General features: G+C 40.8%; 1 protein-coding gene across 1 annotated transcript in view; it reads right to left on the reverse strand.

The window, feature by feature from the left end:
• The window catches only part of LOC131401849 (centrosomal protein kizuna-like), a 74,188-nt gene that overhangs the window by 22,726 nt on the left and 31,920 nt on the right, over positions 1–19,542 (reverse strand). Inside the window, 2 exon segments of the mRNA XM_058536948.1 lie at positions 4,684–4,831; positions 12,543–12,656. Coding sequence (XP_058392931.1) covers positions 4,684–4,831; positions 12,543–12,656 — 262 coding nt within the window.

The raw sequence follows: 19,542 nt of genomic DNA on the forward strand, positions 1-19,542 counted from the left end.
CTGCCTCTTAATTTATATCCAGAAACTTAACTGTGATATTCAAATGCATAAATAGACAGATGAAGATAATAACGGAAAAGACTTTGTGTCCAAAATATCATTAAGAAAAATGAAAGGCAAAAATCAAACTGCTCAAAATATTGCAACAAATTGTACGAATTTATATAAAAACAATTCTTACGAGTCAACAAGAAAAAACATTACTAACCTAATAGAAAAATGAGCAAAGGACATGAACTGGCAAATTATAAAAGAAGAAACACAAATGGCTCACAAACAGGTAGGGGAAAAGTTTGACCTCAATGGTAATATAAAGGTCAAATGAACAAAAAAATTGGATGTCATTTGCACTTCTCAATTTGGTGCTCCAAAAAAAAAAGTTGATAGCACCCAGTTTCATAAAGAGCTCAGATTATATATATATATATTTTCCTCCATTCCTTGTGACTTTGATGACCCCTCCAGAGTGAGATCTGGCAGTGCAGAGCAAAAGGCTGAAAGACACACATTCCCTTTGACCTAACAACTCTACATCTAGGAATTCATTCTAAGGAAATAGCATGGATATTTGTACAAACTGAATTGCTCAGATGTTCTTTGAAATTTTTTTACTACAGGAAAAATTAAAAACAACTTAAATGTTGAACAAGAGGCTGGTTAAAGGGACAGTGGAATATCCACGCAGGGGTTTCTGCACAGCTGTTGGAAATGATGTAGAAGAACATGTGATGGGTATGAAAGGAAGTTCACTTGTGACAAGTGGGAAAAAAAGAAGCTATGGACACAAACAGTACAACCCATGTTTGCCAATATATTAAATATTAAAAACCATACACCACAACGTCAACGGGCAATTTTATTTTCTCCTTTTTGTTTACCTTAATATTCCAAGTTTGGTTTTCTTTTTTTCCTGCTAGTTTTTTAAGAAAAACACATGCTAGCTCCAAAGGAATCTGATTTCTGCGATGCATGGTACAAATACAAACAGAAAGCGAATGTGAAAGCATTTAATAAAATTACATTTCCTTCTATATGTAAATCAGTGCTATTAATGCAGATACAGAAAAGCAAGAGAATTAAAAACCACGGATGTAGACAGTAGATGACAATTTCCCCTAATACACAGATTTAACTGACTTTTTCCTCAAGAACCTTCCTCTTGCACACCAGAAGTAATTTTTCAATGTTTAAAGAGAAATGCAAGCATCATCACCTAAGGTATGTCTAAGTTATAGGAAGGGGATTTTATCTGTGCAGCAATTAAAAGAAAGGGGAAAGTATTCATATGAGCCAGCAAATGAGTATTCAAGAGAGAAGATCAAGAGAACAGTCGATCCTTAGGGAGAGATGAAGGGATTTCTGTGACTAGTCATGTGTCTTTCTGGTATGTGTGGTGGGGGCACTCTATGAGTGCCACCAGTAAGCCACTCTGCTTTCCCTGGAGAAGTTCTCCTGGGTGGAAACAGACATCACTTAGGAGAGAAGGAGTATTAAGTCACTTTGTGTTTTAATGAAGCACCCAACTCATTTTTTTTCCCACATCAAGTAATTATAAATTTTTCTGATTTAAAAGCCTGCAGCTCAATTATGTAATTGCCTAATAGGGTATGCGGGTGCTGTGGATCTTATCTGGTCTCAAGGGGACATAATCCGAGTTGCAGCGGCTTTAATGATGTATTTACTCAAGAGACAGGATTGACTCTAGCTGACAGCAAGGGGACCCACAGGTAAACATCATTTACATGTGACTGTTTACTTAGCCATTTACCCAAGAGATCAAAGTAAATATTTCTGAGCTTCATTAGACTCTTAGCCAAGTAATTTTTAGTAGAACTTTCTTAAATTTTGAAAATCTCTTATTTTTAAGATTTTTATCTACAGAGAAATATGTAACTCATGCTATTTACTAAAGGTGTATATTGTTTCAATACAGGGAAACAACCAAAGATACTTGATTTTGCTAATAGTAAAAGCATGACATGTAAATCAAAACAGTCCTAGAACTCACAAAAGCATTTTGTTCTAAAGTTTGCAAGGCTTGCCCTGCCCACGTCATTTTGGTAACATTGTTCTTTACGGCTGTGCATTTCTTCAGTCACAACCTAACCGTTTCAGAAACTGCCTGCTTACTTCGATTTTTAAGGACAGATTTTGTGATTAATTTATTGGTAATTTTTATGATTGTCACTAAGATGAGATCAGGATGATTTAAAAGGGAACAAAAAACCTACGAGGGGAGGCAGAATAGCACTTGATTCATAAGTTATTAATTGGGCAGCCCCTTCTCATTAATAATGGAGTTATTGGGCCAGCCCCGTGGCTTGGCGGTTGGGTGCGCGCGCTCCGCTGCTGGCGGCCCGGGTTCAGATCCCGGGCGCGCACCGACGCACTGCTTCTCCAGCCACGCTGAGGCTGCATCCCACATACAGCAACTAGAAGGATGTGCAACTATGACACAACTATCTACTGGGGCTTTGGGGGAAAAAATAAATAAATAAAATTAAAAAAAAAAAACAAAAACCAAGCAACACTGAGAGATCCTTTAAAAAAAAAAATAATGGAGTTATTATTTGAAAAATTATGAGTGGATTGGTTGTCTGGAACTGGGAATACGTTTTCTAATATAAACAACACCTTTTTAAAAAAAGATGACTAGATAGGAAAGGGCAGTAGACCACTGCTTATTTCAGCCTTGACACGGCTGAGATGTGACCTACTTGAGTGAACAAGAATGGAATACAATGTTGTTACAAAATGGTACTAGATAAAATGGACAACAAAACCGGAAAACAAATCCTTCTTCAGATCTACATTTATTGGGCCAGCCCAGTGGCATAGTGGTTAAGTTTCCCTGCTCCGCTTCAGCGGCCCAGGGTTCACAAGTTGGGATCCCAGGCGTGGACAGATGCATGGCAGGTGCATCAAGCCATACTGTGGCAGGCATCCCACATATAAAGTAGAGGAAGATGGGCATGGATGTTAGCCCAGGGCCAATCTTCCTCAGTAAAAAGAGGAGGATTGGCAACAGATGTTAACTCAGGGCTAACCTTCCTGACCTAAAAAAAAAAAAGATCTACATTTATCAATAGGTGTGGAACGGATCTAAAAAACACAGGTTCTGTTTTTCCTCAAGAACATGGTTCTTTCTCAAAGAACATTCACACAAGTGGTATCATACCTCAAACAAAACAAAACTATAGGTTATTTATTGAGTCACAGGAAGTGCAGTGAAATGAAAATATGTGTGGGAAGGATAGCACAAGATTACCTCTGAAAAGGGGCATGGGCTTGAGGAGAAGCGCACAGGGGCTGTATCTCCGTAATAATTTATTTCAGGAGAAAGAAATTGGGGAGGAAGGAGGTTAGAGGAGGGAGAGGAGGAGAAGGAGAAAAGGAGGGGAGAAGAAGAGGAGAGAAAGAGCAGAAGGGAGGGAAGGTGCGTGAAAGGGGGAGAGAGAGAAGCCAAGGGGGAGGGGGAAAAGGAGGAGGGGTAGGAAGATGAGGAGAAGGAAGATGAGGAGCAGGTCTGAGATAAATAGGGTGCAATGGTAACGACACATGCGAGTCTGGGCTGGGAGGCGTGGGATTCCTGGGTTCATTTTATCACTCTCTGTTTGTATGTTTGAAATGCTTAAAAAAAGTACTTCTACTCTCTTTTAATCAAAGGGGCAAAGAAAGGGGGGCTTGAGAAGGACTGAAGGTGCTCTGAGAGGCTTGAGGGGTGATGGCCGAGGCTCTGGACCGCACAGCCACACAGGTGTGTCACTTCAGTGCAGAGATGGCAAGCCGCGCCTCCGGGAGGGGCACATGCAGAATCCTCGAACTTTGTGCATGATAAAAATGAAAAGGATCAAAGCCAGAAAACCCTATATTACATATAAGGAGGAGAAAACATACATGAAACTAGACACGTGCACAAGACATTAAATTCAGGAAAGGAAAGGCCATCTCTCTGAGTGTATGGCTTCTCCAGGGAATGACGAGGACCATGACGGGAACGCTCTAAATCTGGCTCCTGGGCTGGAGCCCCTCCTGCCTTCCTTGGGAATCTGCTCCATCGGTTCCCTTGTCTCTTCAGCAGCTCACACTCCCCTCTGTGCCAGCTCCTGAGTCAGGCCCCTTGCTGTCTTGTCTGGCCCACAGCAGGGCTCGCTCCTCCCCGTCTCAGTCCCACTCCAAGCAGACAGAACTCCCCAAGGCGCAGCAGAGACCTCATGACAGCCCCGCTCGCAAAGCTCTACCGGCTTTTCAGAATCTACTCAATAAACACCAACTCCTCAGCCTAGGCTGGACCCGGCACAGCAAGGCTCCACTCCCTCGGACCTTCTCGCCCCAGCCCACACCCCAGCCACGGAAGACGGCTCTGTTTCCCGGGTCTCGATGGAGTGGAGGAAGAAAACCAGGACGCCACAAGAGGCTTCTAAGTTCCTTGGAAAATGCTGGGGTAGATATGCTTAATTAGGTTAGCTCCAAAACCTGAATCAACTTTATGTAAGGAGTTGAGATTCCTACATAAAACACTATGCAAAAGGCCTGAGAGCAGAAAGTTAAAACCAACCATAAACCCTCACTATTATTTAATCTTTTTTCAACTATGTTAACCATTGTTAAGAACATGACTATTTCCTTAAATGAATAATTTGTACATCTTGAAACTTATTAAAAAAAATAAAAATTACTAACCCCTGTCCTCTGGTCCACGTTTTTGACTAGGAAAACTTCAGACTTCTTAGCTACCTCTTCTGTGATAGAATTATCACGTTCTTTCAAGGTGGCCATGTGCTGACCCAAGTGTGCCCTCAACAAGCCTGAGGCTGACGCTTGTTCAGATCTGTAACACAGAAATAGGAGACACATTAGAAATTTGTAGTACTGGGTTACTTATGAGATTCCCATATTTTCAAAGGCCCCTTAATCAAGTTGGTAAAAGACAGTTCATCCAGAAAAGTCTAGAACCTAATATATTCTGGACTAAGGGAATTTCCAGAGTCTTGGTATTTCTTTTTTAATTTTATTTTGGTTATGATTTCATTGCTAGATGAGCATTCTCAACTTTGGCTGCATACTGGAACTACCTGGGGAGGTTTGCAAAATTCAGGTGCCTAATACCACCCCTACAGAGTCTAGTAAAATTGGCCTGAGGTGTGGTCCAGCCATTGGGATTCTTTAAGGCTCACAGAGCGATTCTAATGCGCGGCCATGGTTTCAAATCACTGCACAGATAGTCAGCCTCCTCTTAAGTGTAGTTAAGAGAAACAAATCACATTTCCATCTCAACAACAGTTGATTCCTGTTATATACTTACTATGAAATTTTTTAAAAATTAAGATATTATTAGGAAAGAGTTAAAAGGAAGCCTATATTGCTGCCTAGACTACGGTATTTAGATACTAAAAGGAACCAGGTTCCCTTAGGGAAATGCCCTGTTCTAGTTCTGGGGCAGGAAATGTACAAGATGAGCCTGGAAAACCTTGTCATACCAGAAAGCATGGAAGCTATCAAAGACTACTGAGTCATGTCAAAAGGCCTCAGAGGCCATCTTGAAAGGGTTCCTGCTGGCCAAAGATGGGACAATTTGAGCACCAAAAAGAACAATGAGTGCAATGGACTTAAACACAGCAAATATATAAAAATCTACAAGTTCATTTAAAAAATAAATAATAAAAAGTTTTAAAAATAATAAAAAGTCTTTGGATTCAGCCTCAAAAAGGAAGGAAATCCCGTCACATTCTACAACATGGATGACTCTTAAGGACACTATGCTAAGTAAAATAAGCTAGTCACAAAAAGACAAATACTTTATGATTCCACTTACATAAGACACCTAGAGCAGTCACATTCACAGAAACAGAAAGCAGAATGGTGATGCTAGGTGCTGGGAGAGGGAGAAATGGAGAGCTATTTAATGGATACAGAGTTTCAGTTTTGTAAGATGAAAAAGTTCTAGAGATCTGTTGCAGAACAATGTGAATGTACTTAACAGTACTGAGCTGTACACTCAAAAATGGTTAAGATGGTAAATTTTATGTTATGTGTGTTTCACCAAAATTAAAAATATAAACAAATAAACAAACCTTTGGAGGCTGCTAGGGCAACAACTTGATATTCTGAAAATTGGTAAGTAAAGGGATAGAATCAAGCATTTATCCTGCCTTTGTGGTCAAAAAATGCATTTTACAGTTAACAAGTAGTTGATGGGAAAAGTTCTTCCAACTAATAAATGCAGAAGAAATTAACAAATTAGAAAAGTCACCATTTTGTAAGTCCAAATTAATGAATGCATCTAGGAAATGATCATAATTTTGTGGAAACTGCATAACAGTAAACTTTATACTGAAGCATCAGTCTATCAATGTTCAAACCCACAGAGCAGTCTTCCTAACAACATGACAACCAGATATCACATGCGGCCTGAGGGGGTGTAATAAGAAGTACAAGCACTGGGGCAGCCCGGTGGCGCAGCAGTTAAATGCGCGCACTCCGCTTTGGTGGCCTGGGGTTCGCAGGTTCGGATCCCGAGCGTGCACCAACGCACCGCTTGTCAAGCCATGCTGTGGCGGCATCCCATATAAAGTAGAGGAAGATGGGCATGGATGTTAGCTCAAGGCCAATCTTCCTCAGCAAAAAAAAAAAAAAAAAAAAGGAGGAGGATTGGCATCGGATGTTAGCTCAGGGCTGATCTTCCTCACAAAAAAAAAAAAAGAAGAAGTACAAGCACCACCTATGACGTTGTCTTGCCAAAATAACTGGGCTGGAGTATAATCATGTATCTGGATTGAACCAGCAGTTTACAGGTGATAGCATTTCGATCCTGATACAAACAAAGCAAATGTAAAATGACTTTTTTGAGATAATCAAGACAAACTCACAAGAAATAGGTATCAGATAAAGTAAAGAATCTTGTTAAATGGTAAAGTATTATATCCTTATATGTTAGAGATATAAGTATTTGTGAGTATTTATAAGTAAAATATGTTGTCTCTTTTAAACTACTCAAAGAAAAAAGTGTGGATGAGGGAAAGATAAAACAAGACTAGCAAAATGTTGACAACTGGTGGATCTGGGTGAGGGGTACATGGGACTTCATTATGTTATTATAGTGGCTTTTGTGAATGTTTTAAAAATTTCAAAGTAAAAAGTTAAAAAACAGTGTACTAATGTCTGCAACTTACTTGGAAATGCATAAAAATAAGAGATTGTGACTGATGGATGGATGGAAATATGAAGAGACAGACATATGGGAGTGCAATCAAATGTCAATGGTAGATTCTGGGTGGTGGGTATATGGATGCTCATTACACAGTTCCTTTTACTTTTCTGTATGTTTGGAATTTTCATAAGAAAATATTTGGAAAAAAAGTAAGTCTAGGTACAATTCAGAACCTTCTTTAATAAATCTTAATTGTTATAATCTTTGCCTGACCTAACTCTAGTTTTTCCCAAGAGTTGAATAAAGTGGGATGGGTCATCGGAATCCTTGAACTTATTTAAAAACTTCCCAGAATGATTCTAAGGTTTCTGGCTGGTTTGGTAGAAAGCCCCTTCAGCAACTTGCCTTTCTTGGTTCTGTCTAGACCTCACCAATGTCATAATGCCACCCAATTCCTTTGTTCTGTTTCTATGTAAATGAAGCAACCTTTTTCTACATTTGGTTTCACAAGAGATTTCCCTACCGGGAAAATGCAATCACAGGCTACCAGCAAATTCTAGTCCATTCAGCCGTTACATTTCTCATAATGAGTAAATCAATTGTGCTTCTGGTCTGAAAAGATGCTTACTTAGGTTGAGTTAAACTTGGAAACAAGTTGAAGTAGGGTGAATTAAGTTAGTTCAAGTAGTTGGGATGGACTGAATTATCAGAGACCGTCTCGCTGGTGACTGATACACGTGACTTCTGCAGAGGCAAAGCCAAGGCAAGAGGCTACTAATGTCCCCACCAACTGTAACCATACTTTGGGCTCTGGTATGAAAGAACTAGCTAAGGTTTCCTATAATTATTATACATACCTCACAAAAGGACAAAACCCATTAATTGACTTGCATGGGGTCAAATAGCAAATGAGCTATGGAAGGAGGTACAGCATCTAGAGTCTGTGACTTCTGAACAGTTAAGCCAACACTTACAGCACAAAACCAGGCTTTCGTGCAGATTGATTTCAGGACAAATTGGGTGAGGAGTACAACAGCCATGGCTCTCCTTGCATGGAGTCTTGCCCATGTTTCTACATAAACACACCAAATCAGAAAATTTGCAAAGTGGTACAAAGGATTTTTTTGTGTGTGTGTGAGGAAGACCAGCCCTGAGCTAACATCCAATGCCAATCCTCCTCTTTTTTGCTGAGGAAGACTGGCCCTGGGCTAACACCCGTGCCCATCTTCCTCTACTTTATATGGGACGCCGCCACAGCATGGCCCGACAAGCGGTGCGCTGGTGTGCGCCCGGGATCCTGGCCAGCGAACCCCGGGCTGCCACAGAGGAGCGCGAGCACTTAACCGCTTGTGCCACTGGGCCGGCCCAAGGTACAAAGGATTTAAAGGAGTTTTTTTTTTCTCTTTTGTCTACTTTACATTGGAAAATTTATAACATCAATGCCACAGAGAAAAAACAAAGTTCAATGTCAGCTAAATGATATACTCCTTTAATTAAAAAGATAATAAAAGAATAGACTTTAAACAGTCTATAATTAACTTCATACACTTGGAATGGCTTCCAATCAGAAAACTGCAATTTAAGTAAATGTACCAACATTTCCTAATTACAACTGATTTACAACAGATTGGTAACTTGACCAAAGTTTTAAATGCAGACAAAATAGTAAGTACCCTGAATTTTATTCTGAACATAATAGGCAGAATAAAATAAAGAGGTTTTTACATACTGTAATCCAAATAATATAAAGCTGACTCAATTTTTCAGCATGAGTTTGAGAGCACAATTGGGCAACTGTATCTGAAAGTAGCCACTAACAAGAGACAATTAATTAGTTGCACCTGGAAAAAAAATAAAATAATGAGTACTCTCAATATGGATTTCATATACGATAAAATTACTTAAGTAATCATTTTTATGTTAAAATATGTTTTCCAGAAGGCAATAATGAACAAATTTTTTATCAATTACCCCAAATGACATGAATTATATTTTAATAATTCATGATTGTCTAAAATAACAACTTGGTCTTCCACCTAATAACAGTAAACTTTTCATATGAAGGTCTTTGAACACTTAATCCCTGATATAACAAAAATCAATAATGATGATAGGAACGGTTTTGTTCTTTTTCCTTTTAAGATGCTTCACTTTGTGAGCAGGAATTCAGAAGTCTTCTCACTATCTTTTAGAGTACGCTGTGGGGCAGGTATCCCATTTTGCAGATGAGATTATAGTAAAGAGATAGACCTCGACAGCCATGGTTGGGTCAGGGGCACAAGCAGGGCTGCCGCCACACCAAACACAGTTCTCTTCAACAGGCTTTAAGGAGTTCATAACCCACTAGAGCCTTCCTACTCTGCCTGGCTTAGAATTCTAATGACATCAGTGTCATTAACAATTAAGGAACAAAAGTAGATCATTCTCTCCAAATCTGTGTTTCTGAAATAGTTTATCAAGTTGACCAGTTGACTGCTTTGGTCCAGGGGAGATCTCAAAGCAGATGGGAATATATCACTTAGGGGAGTGCCCAAAATAATTCCTGGGTGCTGAGGGGCACAGAGGGTGGCTAGAGCAAGAAGAGCAGCAAGGAGCCCGATGCCATGATTAAAACTTGTTAGAGGGGCTGGCCTGGTGACCTAGTGGTTGAGTTTGGCATGCTCCACTTTGGCAGCCCTGCTTCACGGGTTCGGATCCCAGGTGTGAATCCACACCACTCACTCATCAGCCATGCTGTGGCAGTGACCCACATACAAAATAGAGGAGGATTAGCACAGATGTTAGCTCAGGGCTAAACTTCCTCAAGCAAAAAAAGAGGAAGACTGGCAACAGATGTTAGCTCAGGGCTAATCTTCTTCAGCAAAAATAAATAAATAAATAAAACTCGTTAGAAAGAATCTGTATTTAAAGACCTGACTGCTTATCTCTCAAAGGTCATATAAACACTTGGCACTTTTTCCAAGGCTAGACAGTGAACCAGTGACAATCAGTGTGCATTAAACAGCACCCCCAGTCACAACACACAATGCAGCATAAAAGGGCAATCCTAATCGTAACAGAACATAACACTGACATTAGTAACCATTCCTGACTTCTTTATCTGGCTTAAAAAAATGATTGTGGTAAAGAAGCAGTCTTGCAGCCTCCAGATATTAATTTTAAAATTTGTGTTGGTCATAAAGAAGGATCATTTCTTAGGGAAAGCTGATTTATACATAACTGTAGACCAACAGTCATGCAAAATGCAATCTTTCATAATGGAAATCAATGCTCTCTTATGCATGTTGAGAAACTATACAAATGTCTAGTCTAGTAGATGTAGATATTTTATCTCATCACCCACAATCACAGTTTGGCAGCGTAGGTTAAGAGAGTCACACAATGAATCATTTAGTCTAACAAGTCAGTTTGCACAGAGAATTACAAATGCATATATGCTTTCTACGCCACATACCACAACTGTGGTTTATGCAAAATAGTATATCAACAGATACAAAAAGCAGTGAGAAAGAAACAGGGGCCTGGTTACAGAGCCTCACAACACATAATCACCAAATGACCTACAGAGTGCAGAAAGACTCCGCCCCAGACAGCTTCTTCCACCGCCTTGTAAAGGAGTATTTGAGACTGCTGTTTTTTATTTTGCATGATAAAACAACAGGAAAGAGGGGGAGCCGGCCCCCTGGGTTAGTGGTTAAGTGCGCGCGCTCCGCTACTGGCGGCCCAGGTTCGGATCCCGGCGCCCACTGACGTACCGCTTGAACAGCCATGCTGAGGCCTTGTCCCACATACAGCAACTAGAAGGATGTGCAACTATGACATACAACTATCTACTGGGGCTTTGGGGAAAAAAAGGAGGAGGATTGGCAATACATGTTAGCTCAGAGCTGGTCTTCCTCAGCAAAAAGAGGAGGATTGGCATGAATGTTAGCTCAGGGCTGATCTTCCTCACAAAAAAAAAAAAAAAAAAAAAAAAACAGGAAAGAGGATTTTCTTGCATTGCCCTTTACTGCTTCAGGTTGAAAAGTTACTGACCAGGAAGGTCATTTCCAGCATTTTTCACAGTTTGGAGATCACTAGTACAGATGCAGAAGGTAATGTATACACATTCAGGACTTGTGAACCTCATCTTGTGCTCTGTTAAATGGAACATATGATTGGCCAAGTCTTCTTGTGACAAGGCCCTTTTAGAAACCATCATCTTGACTTCTCACGCCTTCATGGGATTTATGCTGAATTCTACTCTGAAGAAAATCATTAACATAAAACAGCCTATGTGGCACACTGAAGGTAGAGAAAATGATGTTAGATATAAGATAACCAGACCCAAAGCCCCTCTCACTCTCAGCGAAACAAGGTCCTTTCAGGTGGGCTTTCACAGACACTCATCTGCTGACCATGCTCGAGAAATAATTTGTTCTCTGCTAGTAAATAGTGGGGATATATTTTAATAAAAGGAAATATAGTCAGTCCCCAAAATAAAAATCAGAGTTAGGTCACTGGCAACAATTATGCAACATGAATTAGGCACCGACCAGGTGCCAACGCTGGACAAACCATTACACAAATTACACATATGTAATTCTATGACCTCAATAAGTCACTCAGATGCCACAAAGCTTCTGAGGCCATGAAAAGAAACCCACACTACCTAAAAGGTGGGTAGAGGGTAGAGAACAGATTTCTGATTGACTCAGGAAGGATGTACAAGAATCATGGTTCACATGTGCCAACTACCCTGCAAATAATTAACCCCCTCTCTCTCTCATCCTAGCTTTATGGCCTTTAAGGGATATCCTTGAAGTGGTGGCTCTCAAACCTGAGTGAGGGTAGTTCCCTTAAGGGCTCATTAAAACCCAGATGGCTGGGTCTTACCCCCAGATTCCTGATTCAGTGAGGCCTGGGTGGGGAAAACGTGTTCCCAGGTCTTGTTGATGCTGCTGGTCCAGAGACCATACTTGCAGATTGGGGGCCTGTATCTTCTAGATTGGGGGCCTGTATCACCAGCATGACCTTGGAAATTGAGGAATCCATCTGGGGTTTGGACTTGCCAATGACATCCCTCTAGGGTGGTGGCTAGACTAGATTATATCCTGGGTTGTTCACGAAGGTATGCTAATATACCAGATGAAGGCTACCTGTGCTCCCTCCCCCCAAGTAAGCCCTTAAAACGTTGTTATGAGTAGGGATTGAGTGGATATATCCAATTAACAATTAGAAACAAATACATTTACAAAGAAGTTAATGGTCAAGTCCATAAAACAGTTAAACTGACAACTACAAGTGTCTATCCCAGTGGTGACCGTGTGGACTAGTGTTTTGTTTTCATTTGGAAGCATCTGGGAACAAGAATGGCCATCCTTCCACAGCAGCAATTTCATCCCAATAATACCTGACTTGCTTTTCATGGCTGCCACCTCCAGGTAAGAGTCTCGGAGGCTGGTGAAGGACAGCTGTTCCACAGGCTTCAAGGTCTTCTTTCAGAATGTCACTGTGATTATAGAGCCTATAAAATAAAACAGGTGCTGCATGAGATGTTTATTTAAGCACAGATGGCCCAGCTTCTAGAATCTATGGAGGTTCTTCGTGGTTTATTGACATATCTGTAATATAATCTAGACACAAAAATGCAGCAACCAGACTATCTCTCGACAAAGATGTAAAATGGGGCATTTTGAAAACCTTGTTTGTGTGTATGTGGCAGTTTTAAATCCATCAGTGGAAGTAACTTTTAACCCTTTGAAGACTTTAATGACCTTCAAATCGACAGCTATGCAATCTCATTCCACATTCCACCTGACTGATAAGAATGCTAGATAATCTTAACAGCAGAAAAGGCTAATTTTCTATTGTCAATCATAACAAAGTTAGATCTCCACAACTCATGTGAAATTTACTTAAATCGTCACTGCTAAGAAATTGAAAACTGCTGGCTGGATACTGGTTATGTCCTCTATTTCTGAACGCAGAAAAATGACTATTATTTCTCCATTCAGATCCCACTGCAATACAATTTTCTTTATTTTTAGTAAGAAGAGGAAGGGAGGGAAAGAGGGATTTAGCCTTCATTATCTATTTCCAGTCTACTGGGGGACTGGTCTAGTCTAACAATTTGGCCACTGTTTTAGGTTAGGTCTGTCACGGTATCATAGTAGCTTCCAAAGAGACTGATTAGAAACTTCCTTTAAAAACATGTCTATTTGGGGGAAAGCATGATTCTAAAAAGCTATAGGAGAAGACATCAAAGACAAAACAGTATTTCTACTTTAAAGAAGCTGATGACATACGTAGTTGGGAATATTCAACATGTACTCCAAAAAGAAAATGAAGCAACTTGTAAAGCAATGTGTTAATTAGCAACATCTTACTAACTTGTAGTTAGTACAACAGTGGGTTAAGTTACTGGATCCACTTGATGGCCATGTGCCTAATATCAAAAGGATGAAAGAGATGTGCTCTGTTTGTCTATTAGAGGGTGAGTGACAAGTGTAGGCTCAGGCACCCTCACTCTGAAGCAGGCTTTTATCCTGGGCAGGAAATACAAATGTCGTGTCATGTCCGTCCCCCACCCCCACCCCCCCCCACCCCCCATTCAAGCCCTATTCTGGACCCTAGGCCACCCTATGGGCGCTCCAGTTCCTTGCCGTGTCTCAAGCTCTTGTCTAAACTCTAAGCCTAAGATTCTTAGTCCTTCTGGGCCACATCCTGTGTTGGATCCTTCACCTCTGAGCTCTGCTGCCAAAAACCTTCCATTTTTTGATCGGGTTGTTTTGTTTTTTGTTGTTGAGTTGTATGAGTTCTTTATATATTTTGGAAATTAACCCCCTGTTGGATATATGATTTGCAAATATTTTCTCCTAGTTGGTGGGTTGTTTTTTCATTTTGTTCATGAATGGCCAACAGGCATATGACAAGATGTTCAACATCACTAATTATCAGGGAAATGCAAATCAAAACTACAATGCGATTTCACCTTACATCCATCAGAATGGCTATAATTAACAAGACAAGAAATAACAAATATTGGAGAGGATGTGGAGAAAAGGGAACCCTCATACATAACTGGTGCAAATGCAAACTGGTGCAGCCACTATGGAAAACAGTATGGAGATTTCTTATAAAATTAAAAATAGAAATACCATATGATCCATATATCCCACTACTGAGTGTTCATCCAAAAACATGAAAGCAACAATTCAAAGAGATTTATGCATCCCTATGTTCATCACAGCAATATTCACAACAGCCAAGACATGGAAGCAACCCAAGTGCCCATCAACGGATGAATGGATAAAGAAGACATGGTATATAGATACAGTGGAATACTACTCAGCCATAAAAAAAGACAAAATCATGCCATTTGTGACAAAATAGATGGACCTTGAGGGTATTATACCAGGCAAAATAAGCCAGACAGAGAAAGATAAACACCGTATGATTTCACTCATATGTGGAAGATAAACACGTGGATACGGAGAACAGATTACTGGTTACCAGAGGGGAAGGGAGTAGGCGGAGAGTGAAAGGAGTAAAGGGACACATATGTATGGTCACAGATAAAAACTAGACTATTGGTGGTGAACACAAAGCAATCTATACAGAAACTGATATATGATATTGTGTACCTGAAATTTATACAATGTTATATGCCAATATGACCTCAATAAAATAATTTAAAAAATAAATTAAAAAACAAACAAACAAAAATCCTTCCAGACTCCTGGCCTATATGACTTACAGTACCTATAATACTTCTTTTTCCTTTGGCAAAATCTGGTTCCTAATTCTTCCTGGAAGGCTTTATCTCGTCACCACTCAATTCACAAAATAACACCTGCCCTTAAGAAAAGGAAGACAGGCCCATCGGAGGTAAGCCAATTTCAGAGCAGCAAAGGAGAGCACATAATCACTGGGAAGGCAATCAGGAGTTGTGAGGCAGTAGAGAGACAGAGAGCTCCTTGGCATCACAAGGGCTTGACTATGGAGGAGGAACTTCAGCTGGGCAAGATTTAGACAGAAGGGGAGATGACCCTTTAAGCTAAGGGGCGGCACAGGCAAAGGTGAGAGGAAATGCCATGGTAGGAGGGGTGTCGGGACCAGCAAGGACACAAGTCTGGCCAGGTGGGGGTTGCTGTTTGTGGTGATAAGATAGTAATGGGAAATAAAATTCAATATGAAACTCAGGTGAGAAAATAGTAATAAATCTTGCGGATTTCTGAGCTATGGCTGGTTTCTTGAAAGCAGTGTTTTTGAGAGGGTTAGCCTGGCAGCCGTGCACAGATGCAGTTGGTGAGGGGACAGACACGAGACCCAGACCACAGCCAGGAGACTGAACTTGTGCTCTAGATGGCAGGGGAAGAGTGTGTAAGTGGGAGAGCAGTGGTGGGGGTGGCAGAGAGGGAGAACAGTCATTCACGGCTCAGCTGGGGCGAAGTCAAGCGCCTACAGCTGGTGGGGTGGGCTCGCGAAAAACTGGGGTGTGTGCCTCACTCAAAGGGCCAGTCACTCCCAGCTCCCGCAGTGGAATGTGTCTCAGTGACGTCGATCTTCCTAGTTTTCAAGAGAAGCTGGAAATTCACAATTGCTAGTTTTATTTTTACGTGACATCTCCCAAATTTAAAAATCTGGCAGCTAATTCAAAAGGAGGTTAAATACTATGCTGGACAAACAGAGCTGGTCTGCAGGCTTGGGGTCTCCAGCTTAGACTGCCTCTAGTCTCACCTCCCACCCCAGGTGGTAGACCCTGAGCAAGGACCAGGGCTTGATGTTTTTGCACCTCCTCTGAAATGCTGGTACAATGGCGGAAGTTAGCAGACGCTCACCAATGCTGGGGTACCACAGTGGGGTATAGGCAGGGTGTTCGGGTGGCAGCAGCCTCCCTCCAAGGAGGCGTATTTTATCTCTGCCATTCTTAGGAATGGTGATAAGAGAAAACAGTTTTAGTGGTTTTATTACTGTTTATAAATGCTCTACAGACAATGCACCCTTTGTTGCCTGTATCCCCCACCCCCCCACCATGGTATGCCAGTGCTAAATAATACCTGATTGTCCAGTCAGGACAGATGCCAGATAACCTTTGTTCTTTTCCAATTTGATCAATCCAAATATCAGGCTTACTTAGACTAGCTCTTCTCATACTTGTCTAGGAGCTTCTCTGACTACCTCATTCACAGGGATCTTTCTTATCCCTGAATTCCTTTAGCACAATACAGACCACATCCTACATTGTACTGTTCTCTAGTTATGTCATGTCTGTCTAGTCTTCTCAACAAGACCAAAAGCTTGTTGAGAACAACAATTGGACTTCTGAATTTTTATCTTACTTGAAGTTTCATGTTGCACTCAGCACAATACTGAAGACATACTTAACACCACGAGTTGAATGACAGGCCAAGATTTAAACCTAGATTAGAGAAATCCATGACACCTATTTTTACAGTATGTTTTTATACGGTTGCTGTTAGACCAGTCCAGGGCTTCCATGGCGTCCATGGCTTGGCAAGGAGCGATCAATAAGACGGCCACAAGTACTGTCTGCACAGAGCTTATGGTCTACTCTAGATTAATTCAGAACCTTCTCTGGCTAAAAGACAAGTTGGTCTGTGCTGAGGGTTTCTAGTAGTTATTTCTCCACGTGATACCTGACTTTAGCTTACAAAATATTCATCAGTCCTTTGCTGAAAAAACCTCTATTAAAGAATTCAAACACTATGGAGCTAAAGATTAAAGACTATGTGTTATAAAAAACACTATCCTAGAATTCAAGACCTCAATTTCTTTCATGTCTTCTATTTGCATTCCCATCAAAATAATTCCAGCTGGAGGGGCATCAGTCTGACCAGCCCATGCCCAGTCCTTCCTGGGGAATATGTAGACGGGCCTGGCACTAACACACTGGGCCTTACCATCAGTTTGTCTCTGTGAACTCCAGCAAGTGGACAAACGTGATGGATGACAAGTAATCTCTAGAAGCACAAAAGGCACTTTAAAGAGGTATATTTTATTTTACCCAACAGTGCAGGCAGATAATAAATAAATTTTTTTGGCCAAATTTAAAGTAATTGCTTTCTAGCTTCATTTTCATCTTTCAGTCATACAGAATTTAAGAGAGAATTTAAAAGAAAACAACTCCACTCCAGGCTAATGGGAACACTCAAAGGAAGGTACAATTTTTTTTGGAAGCAAGGAAGAGAGAAAAAGTGCCATGCTTTTCCTTTCAGTACTGCAAACTGAGAATTACATTTTGGCAAAAATGACCCTGTATTAGGGCTGTAGAAAATAAACTTTTCCTTAACCCCACCAGGTAACTTCCACACATTCCCGTGGGTGTTCTATCAGAGTGGACATGTTTCAGTTGCAGCACTAAAGGCATGACTTTCAGGTTTTATTTTCTCTAGGGAACAACAGTCTCAAAATGGTGTGGTAATCATTGCCCATAACTAGTAATGAGTTTACTTCATAATTTACATAATATAATGTTACTTTTAAAAAGTTTTATACATTTACTGTATTTTTAATGAGACTGAAGAATAATAAAGCACCATAGTTGGTCACATCCAGAACAACGTTTTGGGGAAGGAAATTGTATTGCTAAATGAGCAACAACAAAAAGGCATCATCTGCAGAGGTGGTCTGTAGTTCTGAGTGTGGGGTTTAGGAACATCCCATATACAGAACAGTGGGCAAAGGGCAACACGACCGGCCTTTGCTTCCCATTCCAGTGCCTGCAGAACACTGGCCTGCACACTCAACTTCTTCCTTCTCATGGGTTTGACCCTACACTCCTTCCAAAACATAAGAAGGTTTTGATCTTTAAACTAAGAACACATGGCCTGGATAGAAAAGATTACTTTTAAAACCATCACTTTGGGGCTGGCCCGGTGGCATAGTAGTTAAGTTGGAGCGCTCTGCTTCGGCAGCCCAGGGTTCTCAGGTTCTGATCCCGGGTACGGACCTACACACCGCTCACCAATCCCACATACAACACAGACGAAGACTGGCACAGATGTTAGCTCAGGAACAATCTTCCTCACCAATAAATAAATAAATAAATAAATAAAGTCTTAGTTGCATATTTTATCTCTATTAAAAAAATAAATAAATAAAACCATCACTTGATCATGTTCTGGTTCTGTTTTTCACATTTAATTCCCAAGGAAATTTGTTGATTACAATCAACAACATTTAAAATCCTCCTAAGACCCATGAGAATTGTTAAGTTTAAACAGAAGTAACAGAATGCATTCATGCACCCAACACTTAAAGACCACAACTGCTACAAAATATAACTAACGAACCAAAGCGGGCTGTTGTCAGTCAAACCCTGATATGCTAATTCAATTTGTGTAGCTTACTGGTCATCCTGAAGCAATTTAGCACCTTCACCAATAAGAGAAAACCTCCAGTGACCTCCCACCCACAGGTACACAAATACAACAGAGAACCAGAGAGGTCTGTAGAAGCCCTACCTCCATAAAGATGCAAATTAAGATTTAAACAGTGTAACAATTGGCGAGAGCTAATCCTTTTACAGAGGTGTAAATGGCTATTGAGAACTGAATTCCGGCTGCTAGCTTTTGTTAAGTAGCATTACAGACAAGTTTCACCCAAGAGCAATGCCACCAATTCTGAAGACTATTGATAAAATAGTTTCATAAAGCCAGTGCAATTTGTTTACTCTGATATCAAGTTTCCTGACCATAAATCCAAACATGTAAATATAAACCACATCGAGAATTAGTGCCCTGGGAAAATAAACTGGGAGGAACTATCTCAAGCCTGACACCCGATGGCTGGAACAGCTGTATGTGCGGCCACAGTGAAGTCTGTATACGGGGTTTTGTTTGCCACACAAAACAGTTGTAGAAAGGACAAACACATACATAGTTAAAGAGTATTTTTCTTTTAACGGGCTGTCTTACAAAACCTATGTTTTGGTGGCTCCCTTGGTCCCCATTGTGCAGCCCCCTGGGTGGTCCCTTCCAGGGGGCCACTTGAAGGGAACACAATGCCAAAAATGAGGGAAGGAGGGGACAGCAACACAAAGGCCAACAGAGCTGGGCGGTCTGCAGCGGCAGGCTGCAGACTAGGGGTCAGCAAACAAGGCTCTCTGTTTAGCCCTGGAAACAAGGGCTCCTTCTCTATACCTGGAAACAGCGTGATTAAGCTGACAGCTTGAATTATGGGCTGCATTTTGTAGGGTACGGTCCGTCTGCGTTAAGGTCCTCTTTATTGTAGCAGAGGCCTCACAAGCAAAACCCTTGCCTTTTCCCCCTCTTTGGCTTCAAAACATCATTCTGTTCCATTTTAATTTTCAAAACTACTCCTTCTCCCATATCACCTTTCCTTTTTTTTTTTTTTAAGTTGCTTACTGAGGTGCTGGGAGGCCTGAG

This window comes from Diceros bicornis (assembly GCF_020826845.1).
Source record: "Diceros bicornis minor isolate mBicDic1 chromosome 21 unlocalized genomic scaffold, mDicBic1.mat.cur SUPER_21_unloc_1, whole genome shotgun sequence".
Lineage (NCBI taxonomy): Eukaryota > Metazoa > Chordata > Mammalia > Perissodactyla > Rhinocerotidae > Diceros > Diceros bicornis.